Source organism: Pomacea canaliculata, linkage group LG3, assembly GCF_003073045.1.
Source record: "Pomacea canaliculata isolate SZHN2017 linkage group LG3, ASM307304v1, whole genome shotgun sequence".
NCBI lineage: Eukaryota > Metazoa > Mollusca > Gastropoda > Architaenioglossa > Ampullariidae > Pomacea > Pomacea canaliculata.
The window spans coordinates 22,984,660-23,000,476 of record NC_037592.1 but is presented as its reverse complement, the minus strand read 5'-3'; the positions used below and the strand labels follow the sequence as shown (position 1 = coordinate 23,000,476).

General features: G+C 36.3%; 2 protein-coding genes across 2 annotated transcripts; both read right to left on the bottom strand.

Moving 5' to 3' along the window:
• Positions 1–582: 582 nt before the first annotated feature.
• LOC112560271 (progesterone-induced-blocking factor 1-like) lies at positions 583–9,980 on the bottom strand. The gene is made up of 15 exons (XM_025232008.1): positions 8,915–9,980; positions 8,680–8,799; positions 8,278–8,411; positions 7,726–7,834; positions 7,417–7,598; positions 7,155–7,280; positions 6,415–6,513; positions 5,919–6,080; positions 5,488–5,642; positions 4,322–4,412; positions 3,942–4,044; positions 2,959–3,089; positions 2,508–2,592; positions 1,962–2,138; positions 583–1,507 (listed from the first exon to the last, which is right to left on the bottom strand). The coding sequence occupies exons 1-15, from the start codon at positions 9,467–9,469 to the stop codon at positions 1,415–1,417; spliced, it is 2,322 nt and encodes a 773-aa protein (XP_025087793.1). The 5' UTR covers positions 9,470–9,980; the 3' UTR covers positions 583–1,414.
• A 2,677-nt stretch (positions 9,981–12,657) lies between these two features.
• Positions 12,658–15,788, bottom strand: LOC112559498 (complex III assembly factor LYRM7-like). The gene is made up of 5 exons (XM_025230802.1): positions 15,716–15,788; positions 15,154–15,226; positions 14,762–14,832; positions 13,465–13,549; positions 12,658–13,099 (listed from the first exon to the last, which is right to left on the bottom strand). The coding sequence occupies exons 1-5, from the start codon at positions 15,731–15,733 to the stop codon at positions 12,951–12,953; spliced, it is 396 nt and encodes a 131-aa protein (XP_025086587.1). The 5' UTR covers positions 15,734–15,788; the 3' UTR covers positions 12,658–12,950.
• Between the last annotated feature and the right edge of the window lie 29 nt (positions 15,789–15,817).

Sequence of the window (15,817 nt, the reverse complement as noted above, 5' to 3'; positions counted from 1 at the left end):
GAGGGCACCAGCACAGTATACCACCACGGCGGACTTCCAAAGCACAATTAGCAAGTGGCAGCAGCAAAGTACACCACCAAAACAGATTCGGTAAACCTATAATCACCAAGAGGAAAAAAGAACAAACTAGACAGACAATACATGTGGCGCCATAAGACAGCGACTCTTCCCCGTAGACCCATATCCACCACACCCACACACCTCAAAAGATCCCCACCGTCAATAGTGCAAAATCACCGCGAGGTGGAAGCACTTTGCCCTCCCCTGTGACATGTAACAAATGACGCAAACAAAACGTCAGACACAAGACATTATTGTATAGAAAACAATACAAACCTACCACAGCTTATTACATAATAAATCAGTAAATATTATGTGAATACTTTGTAGGATTTGTGTGCATCAACATGCAGTGAATGACAAGGGAAGAGTGCCTACATCTGCAATACAACAGTTGTCATGCAATACAATAGTTGTCATTCAAATGCAATGAATAAATTACAGTGAAATGAAACACATAAACCATCAATGTCTTGAGAAACCCATGCAGCTTAAAGCATTCAGTCACTGACAAATTTCTGATAAGAATTTAAATTGATATTTTATTACATATCTTGTTAAAGAACATAAAATTTCTATTCCATGACAGTTTACACAATAAATATCAGTGTATAGAAATTGTATTTGTGGCACTTTATTCAATAAACAAATGTACAGACAACTTTCTTTCCAGCAGTCTTTTAATGTAAGAAAAATAAAAACAAAAACCTAGAAAGTTACAAGGACTAAAATATTTAATGTAAAATAACTTCAAGATGTGGATGCAAAAGGTTAAAAACATGCTATAAAAAAATCATAAATCTCTCAAATGTGGCAGAAATGTAATTCCATGGACTGTTCTTTATGTCATTAGCTGAATTATACAAGTTTGATTTGTTTTGCCAGTTTCACTGTTTCTGCAGACATTTTTTTTAATGGGGCAAGGGTTATCATTCATATAAATGGCCAAATAAAAAGCTGAAATAAAGATATTTTTCTCCATTCTCTTTTTCCTTCAATTCGAACATTGAAAGGAGTATTTAAATATAGCTTACCTCTGCAGACATTTTACTCTGTACAATATCACAGCAGATATTTCTTTCTATGGTATGAGTAGAAGGAAGATGAAGAAACAGGAAGCTTCATGAGGATTTGATGCTAATCAATCGTCAGTAAGTTATTAATATGGAAACCAATGAACACAAAGTATTAAGTGATCTCCTAACTTCATGGTCACCGTCAGACTAAAATTATCTTTGCTCACAAAAAATTGCTGCTGACTCTTGATCCTGTAAATGGTTTCAAGTGGCATTATTTTGTTGCTGACTGAAAAAGCACTGCTCTTCCTTTCACTGTTGACTGAATACCAAGCCTGTCATTTCGTAGCATAACCATACACTTTAGAAAACTGTGTTTTCTGACTTGAGTTCTTCTTCTTCAATTTGTTGGCCCACCGTGGTGCTTTTGTCTGTCAGTACAGAAATATAGCTTAAAATCTCATGCAAATATGACACAATTATGGATTTATGTACGACATTTTATGTAAGAATTGGTACACTTATTTGTCAGTAATTTTCTCTCTTGTCCCGACAGCTGCACCTGGATTTTCAAAGTTTTGACAATAATATGACAAGACTGTGCAATAGAGATGTTATGTTTTGAGCCTACCTCATCAATGGTTCTCTTTTCTGTCTTGCCTCTAATTTCATCTTGATTCATTTTTTAATAAAGCACCTCGTGTAATAAATGCAGACTGCTTTTGATATGGAAATGTGGGAGAGGTGTGCGTTTCTACTCGTAGATACATACATGTAGATACAGATGTTTTAACTGGGAAAACAGGAATGGCATGCTTATCAGTCTGCCAAAAAAATCTGTGAAAGCAAGGTCATATAAGTGAGAGCAGTAGTGGCAATCTTTACCAGTGAGAGAGGGCCTGGCTTGACAATGTCTATATCATCATGTATCTCGAAGTCTCTGTGATGAGTGCTCGGCAGATGTAAGGAAGCAGACTTTGGTCTTCTTTCATCTCCCACCTGTTTTGCAGATGGTACACGTTCTGACATACTCATCACAACTTGCTTCATGATGGCCATTTCCTGAAAAAATTAAGACACAACAGGTGAGAGAAGCATACTCCCAAAAGGCCATTAATAAAGGTACTTCCACTAATAAGACAAATTCTCTGTGCTGCGATGGTTGCTTTTACTTACTGATAAGCCAGCTGATTCCTTCTTGAGGTCTAACGAAGTAACCTCCTTGAAAACTACCATATTATGCATAATCAATATCCTTATGCTAATGTGCAATATATAACAGCAAATTACAATGTCATCTTAAGGTAATGAATTATTAAAGACTTTACTGACAGGATTTGAATCATTCTATGAAGTATGAGTGACTTGTATACAAAAATTATTTGTTCTGTTTCTAAGTATATTTGTAATAATAAAAAAAAATCTCCTGACCTCACGCTGATTGAGGAGTCTTTCCAAGTCAAGAGCCATCTGGTTTTTCATTTTTACAAGATCACTACGCTCTTTCTCAAGTTTTCTGTGGACAGAGGCCACAAATGGATAAAAACATAGCAACAGTTAGTCATAAACAAACATATTTTCACTTTAAGTGAAATCACTTCCTTACAACTACTATAAGTGCCAACAAATAACTTCAAAATGTATTTAATGACTTCACTTTCATAGCAGCAGCAGTGGTAAGGATGCCTATGACACATCGGAACATACTTTAAATTCTATCTATAAGGATAACCTTGTAGCTGTGACTTTATCACAAAATCTCCAACACCGCACATTGGCTGTTAACACTGAATATTGATATTACCTCTTTAAATCACCCACCAAGCACACCAATGTCACAAGATGAAATTCTTTTGTGATTAGAACCCTCCATGTTACTTACTGAGTATCCTCCTCCAGCATGGCAACTTGCTGACTGAGTTGTTGAATCTGCACTTCCCGAACTCGTATACTCTCAATGAGATAGCTGTATGGCTGCTGGGCTTGGTCTAACACTGCATTAGCACTCTTGAGCTGAAATAATAATGTACTATTCAATGATATTGCTTCAGAAAATCCTAAAGATATGTACTCCAAAGGACCTCCTTAGTAGACTGAATGGTTGAAAGGAAAAGAGAGACAAAGTCTGAGAAACAAAGTACTAATCCTGATTAACAGTGTTCAATTGCAGCAGCATGTAAAACTAGATTAACAGCTCCAAAAGCCTAACCGTGGTTACCAGGAACAAATTATGCAGTTCCTGTTCAAAGTGTCTACTTTGCTATGGGTAAATTTCTGGACTTGCACAGTTATCATAAAACAATTTAATAACTTTTTCAAAAAACAAACAGAAGTAATATATAGCTTTGCATGGATCACATCAGGATTTTTGGTGGTGGTTACTTAGTTTTGAGACATCTAACCAAACAGCACCAAAACCCCATTATTTTATAAACTTCAAAACCAATCTCTTTAAAGATTTGTTACTAAATTTTATCATTATTTTCAGCTGTATTTTGCTTTTGTTTGACAGTTTGTCCTATTGAATGATTTATAAAAAAAAAAAAAGCTTTTATAAATGCACCCTGCATAAGCTGATACAATGCTTTTGCCCTAATGAGCAAATACCATGATCACCAACCTAAACTCTCTTATCTGGAGCCTCCCTTGACAATTCAATTACAAGCTTACAGCCAATCTTCTTTTATGTCTGAAGGTTTATAATCAGGTTGGTTTTTTTTTTTTAAAGAACATATGGTAAGTCCTCATTTTTAAAGCCTCTTATTTCTCATGGGGAGAAAATGCAAAGCTAGAAAAAAAATTTTACAGGACATATGTAATGAGCTGTTAAGATTTTAACAAAACTAGAGCTTTATAATATTTCACCTCATCTCCCAGCTGTTTAACTTTATTTTGTTCTCTTTGGACTTCATGCCTTAGTGAAGTGTTGGCTTTTTCCAGCTGCAAAACTCTCCGAGCCAGTTGCACACTATAAAAAGAATGTAAAACAAGAGATTATATTTTTTGATTTAATATTGTTTTATTAGGCTGGACATTACTTTCCAAATACTTGTAATAGAAATGAACATGCCATAGACTGCAATCTAGAAATAAATCCCAGTTGACATTTGCTGCACTAAACAGGTATCAAACCAGCACACCTGTAGTTTCAGATGCCAGTGCTCTAACCACATTGGTGTCCACTATCCTATGACCAAAACTGCCAAAAGTATTACAAATACTTTCACTTTAATGTTAAGCTTTACCTGTGCTGCATTCTTCTCTTTGTGGTGCTAGGAACATTGGCGCCATAGCCATAAGAGAACAAAACTTTTTCAGCTTCCTGTTCATTGTCAACTGGAAACAAAAATTGAACCAAACATATGAGAACAAATTTTTGCAATATTTTATGACTGTTTAAAAATATATGCATCTCTCAGCTTACTCTAGGCTTCTCTTTAATTACTTTTCTTCAAAATGACCATTTCTCTTTTGTTTACGACCCAAATAATTAAAGGAGATAGCTCTAATATGGACAATCAAAGAATATCAGACAGCAAATAAAGGCAGGATGAGCTTTCAAAAAAAAAAAAAGAAAGAAAAACAAAAAATAAAATTCATGCAAAAGCAAAAAAGGTAAGAATGCTAAAATAATTCTTCCTCAAGATAATTCAAAATAAGGAATGAACCATTCACAGATAAACTGATAAGAGAGCCAAATTTAGGCAACATCTATTACTGGTGAAAAGTATTTTAAACACGCTTTTGTATATGACAAGACTCTCAAAATGAAAAAAAAATATAAGAAGTGGAAGCACACAGAGCAAAACAAATACTCCTTCAATGATATAAGGTTGAGAACATAAATATAGTGATGAAGTCGGAAATGGTTATAAGAACTGCAACATCCTTCTCCAATATTTTTCTATGCAGTTTTTTACAGCAGCTAACACCAATTTAGCACAAAATCAAATTTTTAGAAAAATTCTGCAATGCAGTAAACATACCAAAGACTATAAACTAAAATTTTAAACAGCTTTGTACAACTTTTTTTTAATTTCAAGTTAACCATAATTTGTTACTTCTGAGTTGTACACTCTTAGGTTAACCTAATCCTAACAATTATGATCAGATAAAGGGAAAAGTAGTATCCTAAACTTTAGGGAGTGTTTAGGAAGTAAAGTGTTAAAGAGGGCACTTTTCTCAGGCAAGATTTTTGTGAGGTACGCACCCATCTCTTCTTCCTCACCTCCTTGCCTTCCTAAACCCAATATGGGATCAGGTACCTATTGAGCAGTGGTTATGCGCATCTTTGAATACCAGTGCTCTAACCATTCAGCTATCCGCTTCTTCAAACAATTATGAAATAGGATTAAAAATATATTACAAAATGGAAATGTTAACAGCAAAAGAAACCCCTCAAAATCATTACTCTCTGCAGCCTGGAGGATCACATCATCTAATTCCCCTTCCAGTCGCTCGTATGTCTCAAGTTTTGCATTTCGTTCTGACAACTGTCCCTCCAGCTCTACCACACGCTTCTCCATAGCTGTTTGCAAAGCATAGTACTCTTTTGTCAGCACCTGCAAAGACGCGACAAAAGCAGAGCTGTCAAGTGGTAATTGTGTCTCTGACTTCTCTGATTGACATCTGTAGCATATTTATGTAGCATACATAGGTGCAGTAAAACAAATTTCTGTGGTGTGCCACTAGCAAACCTATAAGGGTATAGTGGAGAAAACATGTGCCTTCCATAAGCATCTGCAACCTTAAAGCTATATGAAAGTTCCATGTCAAAATTTAATAGAATTTGACTACACCAGCAAGAGATTTTTACTGCTTTATCCACTCTTCCCACCTCAGCCTTTTTCTGCAAGCTTGTCAATGTCCATTTCACTAGCCCTCAGATTCTTCATGGCTTCTTCATAGACCAGCTGTGACCTCTCTGCTTCAAACCCCTTTACCTTCAGTTGATTATGAACTTCAGACAGCTGGCTTTCCCATTTGGATTGCATTTCACGAAACCTGTAACAACAGTGAGAATGGTAAAAAAATAATGTATATAAACATTGAAGATCACCTGTTTGTATTTTTTTCCAAGTTACATAATGCATAACTCAGAATCTCTCAAGATATAGTCATATTTGTAAGGCCAGTTTATATGAACTCCAGCTCAATAGTTATTAATGGAAGGAAGGTTTACGACAAGTGTTAGCAACTGTCATGATTACACGAAGACTCTAAACTGTCTTTGATGATGTTTGCATAGGTTAATGGGGGAGCATGTTCAAATAGTGTATTAAAATACAAGTGAAAGAACATGATTACTTTATGCAGGCAAAATACATGTATCACTTACTTATCAACCATCTGTTCATATTTGGCTTTTGTCTCCCTTTCTGTTGCCTGTGCCTGTTCACGTTCGTTGATGGCCATATCTCTGGCTTCTCTAAGATTCCTGGAATTTTAAACTTTAAAATGTTGCAACAGCAGTTTTCACCTATATCATATGATCAGTACTAATCATTAATACCTTAGAATTTCAATGCAAAGTTATTACTAACAGTATACGTGATTTCAGATGCTGTGCTGACAAAGTGAACCCTAAAACAGGGAAGGGGAACCTTTTCACTGCAAAGGGCCACTTCGATATTTATAAAATCCCTTGTGGGCCATGCAAAATTATCAACTTTAAAGTTAGAAATTTGTTCAAACAATAGTTTTCCACAGTGTGTTAACACTTTTTCAACATATACACTGTCCTGTGAATCATTGTGAATCATTGTAATACAGACAAATGTGCTGGAGGCAGCCAACAAAAAGCATACGTCTGCCCTGTCATGCACTCCTTTCTATCTGATAATGGAGGTTCCTAGTTGTCCCTCAAAACTTACATTATTATTATAATTTACTTGCAATGAAAAAAGTTCCTAGGTTTAATAAATTTTGAGATTCTTATCACCCTACAATGTAACTCTTACAGTGTATGCAAATACATGATTGGGAAGAATAACTGAAGAGGGGTAATGATACTTTACGTATCAGAGAATGAAATGGTGAGCAATAAATGTGGACTGTCAACGGAGAAAATTTACTTACCTATTTTCCCTTTCATACATTTCTCTAGTTGATGTTCGAAGCCTGTCAATTTCCGTATTGGTGCGAATCCGTATTTGCTCAAGCTCTTCTCTAAGTTTATTTTCATATTCTGATTTGTACTGATCCCTGAAAATTGTAATATCCAGTTAAAATAAGGTCATTATAAATAAACAATTTCCCATATGACTCACACACACATATAATGTGATTTTTCAATCTGCTATACGAATGGCAAATAGGAAATCCTGTGTTAAATACTCACCTAGAGGCCACATATTTCTCATACATTTCTTCTCGTGCTTCCTTGGCAGCATCAACTTGCCTGGCTAGCTGCTGCAACTTCTCATCAGCAAATGTTGAACGATTGTTAGCTTCAGTGACCTGACGACTTAGATAGTCTTTATCCTGTTTCAGCAACTGAAGAGACTGCTTGGCTGCAGACAGCTACAAAATATCACTTCATTTTTGATAAATAAACTTTTAATTTCAGCATCTCATCTCTCTCTCTCTCTCTCTTCTTTTGTACTTCATTCTTAAAGAATCATTTGTAACTTAATTATTAACTTAATACCTCTCTACTAAGATCATCTCGTTCTTTCTGCAGATTGTTGTGAGCAATCTCAAGTACTGACAACTGTCTCTCCACATCTCCATGATCTCTTTCCAAGTTGTCTCTCTCTCTTCAAAAACAAAAATTGATAGGCTGCTAAAATCAATCAGAAATTTTACAAAAAAAAAAAAAAGGTAACATAAATAATTTACATTCTATCTGCATTGCAATAATTTTCAAATTAAATCTTTGCTCTTGGTGAATCAAGACCACTAACGAAATGGCTTTGTGTATAGCTGCAGTAAGATGACAAAAATCTGTCAAACTGTTAAATCTGCAATAGAGGCAATCTGTCTGGGTATAGTGAAAATATCTTAACATATTGAAGATAAGCCATGCAAATGTAACATCCATCTTCAAAATCACAAGCATCTGTATAAAAGTTATACCATTCCCCCAGTTTCCAACAGGAACTATTGAAATTAATGATTCTGTTTGCCACATTCATGTTACAGGAAGAACTAGGAGATTTATCATAAATACTAACAAGTCAAAACATGTTGACATACTTACAATTTCACCTTGTCATAGTTCTCCACCTTGTAATCATCATTTCTTATTCGAGTTTTGCTGTCTGCATACTCAAGAGTTATCTTTTGATAACGGACTCGCAGTTCTCCATGTGCTAAACGTTCTTCTTCTAGTTTCTAAATTGTAAAAGTTGCAAAAAGCACACCATTTACTTAATGATGTAAATATACAAAAGCTTGAATATCAATAGCAAACAGTGTAATTTTGAATAATACTTAAGATTTTTGGAAAATATACTAAATAATAATAATTATATTATTATTATTATATTATTATTATTATTATCATCATCATCATCATCATCATCGTCATCACTATCATCATTATTAAATAGGCAAGGATGTCTTTTTAAATGAACAAAGGTACTTTTGTTGCCACATTAACCTTTTGTAATTCCAGAAGTTCACTTGACATTGTTTTTAACTCCTCTTCTTGAGACTTGCATGTCACACGTAGTTGATCTATTTCCACCTGCAGAGGTCGCATTCCTTCATATAGCCGCATCTGTTAAAAAAATTAATAGAGTCACACTAAGCATATTTAATTTTTTTTTTTAAATTGATTTAAGCTCCCACCAGTGATTTCACTAATGTCGTATTGCGTGCATTGTGATACTCACTGCAACAAAGTCTCTTAGTGAGATTTCTTCGTCTGGTAGGCCTCTGAGAATGTAGTATTTTTCTTCAGTCAAGCTAAGGTCTCGCAAGCTACGACGAACATCGCCAGCCTTTTCTCTGAGACGTTCATTTGCTGCTTCGAGTTGCTGTTGCCTGCTTCTCACTGATTCTAGCTCCTTGTTAATGGAATGTTGTCGTCGTTTTGCTTCTTCTTGCTGAATCTGTAGCTCCGATTCCAGTCTTGCTTGGAGAATTTGTTTTTGGTGAGAAACATCTTGCAATTTTTCCTCTAGCTCTTCTACACGCTGCAAATGCTCTACCTTCATATTTTCGATAGTCATATTTTTCTGTGAAAGTTCAATTCGGAGCAACTGCATATCATGAACAAGTTGTTTACGTTCGATCAGTTGTTTTGTAATCTGTCTCTTTTTATTCCGACCTCCTTCCCTTTCACTGTAGTCAGGAGACAACGTAAGATCAGTAGGAACAGATGTTTCCAGACTTGGATCATCTGATTCGACATCTTCAAACGTTTTTGATAAGTCCTTTGCGGCCATGGCATGTGCTAATGTCTTTAATTCCGCAGAATAATGCTGGAGTTTTTGTATGGTTGGCTAGTTTTTTTGCAAATTACCGATGATTTTTAAAGAGCGAGCCCTTCGCGATGGCGTACATCCGGGAAGTTGGTAGTGGGGAACTCTTTGATACGGAGGACCATTAAGCCCGAATTCGTGTCTATTTTGCCGGTTCTTGTTTTCTTTACCTGAGCAAGCAAAAGTTGCCTCAGTAATCAGAACGCAGTTCAGTTACGATAAGCCTCAAAACTGCAGATAATTGAAATAATGCAGTGGCCGTTTACTCCTTATTTTGTATTCGGGAGCATCAACACCTCTGACGTTTTGAATGTTGATCATTCCATGAACGTATAAATACACGCTCATGATCATTCTGTCAGCGTCGGTCCACAGATTGGATGAGATCCTGTGATGGAGCTGAAAAATTCAATGACGTCGTAAATGTAAATTTAGTCACAAACTTGTATTACTGGACTGCTGGCAGACGACTTTTGTTTAACTACTAAAACGAGGCAGTTGTATGCAAAGCTTCCGTTTCAGTCACAACTATTGCTTAGGCTCGCCGAGACCATAACGTCTCTGGTTGCACATAAGGCCTAAACCAGAGTCCGCCACCGATGTCGATCGGCTGAAACCCGCTCCAAGTGACCCTATGTCCAGCCCTTTAATTCTTAGACGTGTATAAAAGTACGCTATATTGTTTGCCTGACAATGATAACGCATTTTTCAGAATGTATCTCCTTGACTACATACATCCCTTGACTGGTCCCACCGTCCCAGGGACCCCTTCTTCAGATTTTAAAGGGGTCTCTGTTCTTCGCCCAAATTTGAATGGGACCCCATTGACGAAAATTGAAGGGGTCCTCCGAACTTTTAATGCGTACTGTACGCAATTTTTTGCGTAAGCAGAAGCCCTGATGATACGTTTGCCAACCAGTTTTTCTTCCGTCCAGCTCGGCGTTGATGGGTTGAGTCTTCCCACCCTCTCCCTCCTCGGTATCTTGAAGGAGTGGCGTCATCTGGATGATCACATGACTAAAGGACATGCTTGATGCCTGTGTCACTTTACTGTTGAGAGAAATGTACCTGAGGGTGGTGATTGTGCTATGGTCATTGGTTTTGTACTTTCTATATGAGATTCGTGCAGCCCCCTCGGGCCTTTGATCTCGAATATTTCTCTGTATCGGCAAGCGCAGTCCACGTCTCGCATGCGCACAGCACGACTGCACAGATTTTTCAACTTTAAAACAAGCAGTGACGCATCGTGCAATTGGGGAAGGAGGGGGGATTTAGTGTTCTACGCCAAACCAACAATTAGGCTATATCGCATCAAGGCATCCAACCCTGTAAACAGAAGCCACATTCAGAGAAAGAACAGCGTAGCCGAGACGAGAGCTGAGCTATTTGATGCGCTTCACTAGCGGCTGTCTAAAGCCTCGAGATCTTCAGTTTGCCTATCAGGCCAATCGGTTGATGATGCTCTCTCTTAGCTCTTCACATTATCCTCTGGCATCTTGAGTCTCTTGTTTCTTATGCCCACCTTCTTTAGACTACGGCACCATCATTCCTCAGAAACTCTTTATAATAAGCTCTTGACTTTTCGTTTCTCCCAGTCTACGTATGCCTTTGAATCCTCGACTTCCTTCGGTACAGCCCTTGGAGTACATGTATTAAGCCCCTTATCCCAAAACTCTGCGCATCCCTTGGGTTGTGTTTGCTCTTTATCTCTTCCGTTGATGAAGTCTGCAAACCTGAGGTGCCATAACATCGGGAAGGCCCAGCAATGACTGCTTCCTATGCCTTAGTTATGCATCAGACATTCTAACCCAGTTTTACTAGGTGGTGATCAAGAGTACATTGACATTCTCAATGTGTTCCAGTATTCCTGAGTTTTGACGTCAAATGCGAACGTTTGCACAGGGGAGCTGGGCAAGTGGGTGACATGATGTAACTCTTACCACCTATAGGTCCTAAGGGATCGTTGAGTACAATATCACACGCCTATCACTTAAAATCTTGTCACACGACCTCGTCCCCCATCTATGGTCTTCCCCGAACAAAACACTTCATGCACAACAGTGTGTCTTGTAACTTAGTGCAACAACACAGATTTATTAAATACAAACGGTGCAAATGCATACGAGAAGTTAGCTCATGTAAAAGGGGGGCCCATTAATCAAAATCATAATCCGCTCTCGCATACATAAGGTATGTCGCTCTTGCAGCTGTTACAGCTGCTCTCGTACTGCGTATTCTTTTTATATCTCAGTCTCTTCACGCTGCGAGTCCACGCTGTGATGAGGTGAGACGGCAGTACGGGTACCGAGCGTTGTCCCAGTCCAAGGACGTCACGTGGCTTCCTGGACGAAATATTTATGGCCATGTATGTTTGCACATTTTGCGAGGCGGAGGCAACTGGGATGACATGGTCGCAACTGAACCGGATCCGATGGTGTGTAGTTGCGGCCCTATGATCTTTTGTGGGTGATTAGGAAGAAGATGATGTTTGCACATTTTACATATATGTGTATATATTATAGTAATTTAGGTATATGCTTTTATAGTTTCAGACATCACACAATAAAGGTGTGATTTTTCTTTTGTGCTTGTTTAGCTTTACCAGGCATTTGCAAGACATGCACCTTTTGTGTTTGGGGAAAGCATAAGACTCATTCATAAAATAAAAAATATCAATCATTCCAATCACTGACAAATTTCATGGCAGAACTGTCACATGGCTGTTGTGGCCCTATGCTCAAGGAATAACAAGGAGTAAACTGTCACGTGGCATTTATATCATTCTTGTAATTGAAATGTTCTGATAAATATAAAATGTCTATAGGTAGATGAAAATAACCAGTGTGTAAAATCTCATCCAATATACTCATATGAATAGATAAATGTGACAGTAAACCATAGCTGTCTGGATCCAGAGACAAAAATATCTCCTAAACTATTCATTCTTTGCTTAGGCGTTGGTCACTTGCTTCAATTTCAAGTGGTAGATCTCAAAAAAAAAAAAAAAATACTCTAATAAGGTTAAAATTTGTCAAAGGGAGAGAAAAATTTAGTCATAAACATGTTGGGTGGATGTAGCACTGAAAGATTTTATCATCCTAGATTTAATAAAAGACTGAATAACTGTCAACTTCTGAAAAGAAAAACAAATGTTTAGTTAGGAAAGGTTTTGTATTCTGCAGTGATGATAGTCAGGTACAAGAAGCTAGATCTGCGCTTAAGACTTCAAACGAAAATTGATCGAAGTGTACTATGCTGACATGCAACAATGTCACTGGAGATGCAGTGTTTGAGAGAGAAAAACGCTCTGCTGGCAACACAATACAAGAAAGCTTTGTTTAGAAATTTAGGATTCTTTCTCGTGTGAATATGCAATATGCATGCAGAACAGGACACAGGAATCAATATGGAAGGCAGTAGACATCATTTGGAAATGTTGCTAATGTCATCCTTTCTTTCCCTTCAACAGGTCAATTTCTAAGTTGGAAGAATGCACTTCCTTTCTCCTTCTATGTTGTGGTCTCATGGGAATGTCAGCATTAGGATTAAAGATGGTGTTGTCTTCTAGGCTTGTATCTTTCCTTAAGCGCACTTCTGCAACACAAGTTTTACACATAGACCGGTTGTCATATTTTTTTTCATCTTTGAAAATTCGATTTAACTTCAGATATTTTTAAAGATATTTTTAGTTTTCTTCTAATCATAACAAACTAATTCATATCTTAAAAAACTAACAGTAACAGTTCATGACCAATAAGGTTGTTGGGAAATGGGGTAGAGAAAGCCCCCCCTAAAAGTACAATAATATATTGGCTGCAAGCAGAACAATAAAGTAATAACTGCTGTACTAAATATAATGAATTATCTGTATATTACTACACATGTAAATATATATGTGAATTGAGGGAATTCTGACAAAATACAAGCATATAACTGAATGCACACTACTTGCAGATTACCATAGGTAGTTCCATCATCCTTAAGCTTGCCTTGTACAACTGTTAGTCGAAGCAGACGAGCAGAATCATTAGCCCATTGAATGTGCTAAAGAGAACACATAAAATACAAATAAAAAATAAGTAAAAAAACATTGTCTCTGGATTTTCTTCAATACATATAACTTACAATTTTAAAGTGTGAGGGGCACTCTTGATACATTTTATAAAAATCTTTTATTTCAATATTTGTGAGACTGCTCCTCACACCTTCATATTCAAGTTATATGTATTAAAGAAAATCCAGAGCCCTAAGGAAAAAAATTATTTTAACTTTTTTTTTGTAGACTTTTAATAAAAGTGTATTAAAAACCTTTTTTTACTTTGCACCTTTTAGTCTTTTTGAATTTTGTCAATTTTTTTTGTTTTACTTTGTGACTTTATTCTCTTCTGCAAGGTTGAATTATGGGAGATAGTTTTAGTTTACTAGTCCTACAGAAGCTGTTACCCACCTCCCTAATTCAGCCCATAAAAAAATTTCAAATTATTTTATGGCTTGTGGACTGCTGGAAATGATTTAACATTGAACTGGCACCCAAAATGAGCAAACGTTGAAATTTTCCAGAACTCTAGGACAATGAGAGGTGGTTGAAAACTCAATTACAAAATTAAGAAAAATTTTCCAAATAAAAAAAAAATCAGGTTCCAATAGTCATGAAAGAATGTAAGTTATTAAATACTTTGTAGCTTATCTAACACAGGAATATTTTTTAAAAAAAACCTATTTGACAGTTTTTATAAATAGATATAAATAAAAGGCATCAGTATATATAATCAGTGGTGCCCAACCTTTACTCACTCGGGGGCTGGACTGGACACGATATAAATTCTCACGGGCCAGAACATGGCGGTTTTGCCAGAATTATGATGTTAAAAAATGAAATTATGTTGTGTCTGGTTAAAATGACTAGGCCGCATAAGGCACCTTTGGCCGGCCATAAGTTGGGCACCCCTGATATATACATAAAAATATCAAATCAGTATCACAACAGAAAACTAATGTAACATAGCTTTATAAGCAAAGCTGCAGATACAAAAGAAAAGATAAATATTAAATCAGAAAGCATTTGTTTTGTTTTAGGAGAAGTTTTTTCCTCTGTTCTAAACACTGCATAACAAACATACTCTGACTGCCACAGAGATTGGCGTGGCTAAGGATGATTATGCAGTGTCTTGGCATCCATGTTACACAATTTTATTATCAAATAGCAACATGGACATAGACAAATTGATACAATTTGAAAAAAAAGTCTGTACCCACATTTTCAATTGTCTTTGTGTCTGTTTCATCTTTGTACTTCTTAAATTCTGAATTTACTTTGAACCTGCTTGCTGCAATTAAACATACATTGATTAGCTATGGTATTAAGCATGAAATAGTTATAATAACATTAAAATAAAAAGATTATACTCCAGTTAAACTTTAATGTCTGCAAATGATTGTAATACAAATAAAGATAAATTTTTGATTACCAATCTATGTTATTTTAGGCTGTTGAGAACACACCCACCAACTAAGGCCCCGATTTCACGCTGAGTAGTAGCGGGACCAAGAATGTGGGCATAAAAATACATTTTATATACATTATAAACTATTACATTTATAAAATTTTTATATTTTGCATTACTTTGAAATAAGGAAAATATGATCACCTTTGAGCGCTTTTTTGTCTCCTGAAAACACAGTCTTGCATGTTTTGTGTAACTCTTTAAATGCTGCAAGAGCCTGAAAAAAATAGCAAAAACTATTAAAGAATATATGCATGTTTCGTGTAACTCTTGAAATACTGCAAGAGCCTGAAGAAAATAGCAAAAACCATTAAAGAAATACAGATCATTCATATTAATACGTCCTTGTGCTTTATCAAGAACTTTTTGTTTAAATGCAATTAAAATCTGTTATCTAAAAGAGTAAACTTCTTTGGATCATCAGTTTTCTTTAAAATGAGAAGTTGTTGATTGTAACTCACTTAAATTCTTCGCGTGCCATTTTTGCTAACACTGAAAAACTAAACAAAAATCTAGTTGTTTCCACTATCTACATACATGCATGGCAATGGTTTTTAGGAAGTACATTAGCAGACGATCTAGCTGATAGATGGTTTCGCTAATGCTACATCTTCATAAATCAGGCCAACATTCTATGCACATAAAAATCAACTACTCGGTGTAACTTTGACGTTATCGTGAAAACCGATAATAAAGAAGATCGTACCCGACTTCGTGTTGCCATTGCTTTGACCGTGGAAATGTGCGTTGTAACGGAAGACAGTAAGAGTTACTGCCCCAAAGAATATATAATCTTTGCTATTACCTG

Bases quoted from the DNA above. Each gene is read 5' to 3' on its own strand.
- LOC112560271 (XM_025232008.1), bottom strand. From the start codon at position 9,469: ATGGCCGCAAAGGACTTATCAAAAACGTTTGAAGATGTCGAATCAGAT. The intron at 7,281-7,416 runs GTGAGTATTTAA...TACAATTTTCAG, and splicing joins GAGAAATATGTGGCCTCTAG to GGATCAGTACAAATCAGAAT. The intron at 3,090-3,941 runs GTGAAATATTAT...TTATTATTTCAG, and splicing joins TTAAACAGCTGGGAGATGAG to CTCAAGAGTGCTAATGCAGT.
- LOC112559498 (XM_025230802.1), bottom strand. The intron at 14,833-15,153 runs GTGATCATATTT...GTTTAATTGCAG, and splicing joins AGACAAAAAAGCGCTCAAAG to CAAGCAGGTTCAAAGTAAAT. The intron at 13,550-14,761 runs GTGGGTACAGAC...TGTTCTCTTTAG, and splicing joins ACACAAAGACAATTGAAAAT to CACATTCAATGGGCTAATGA.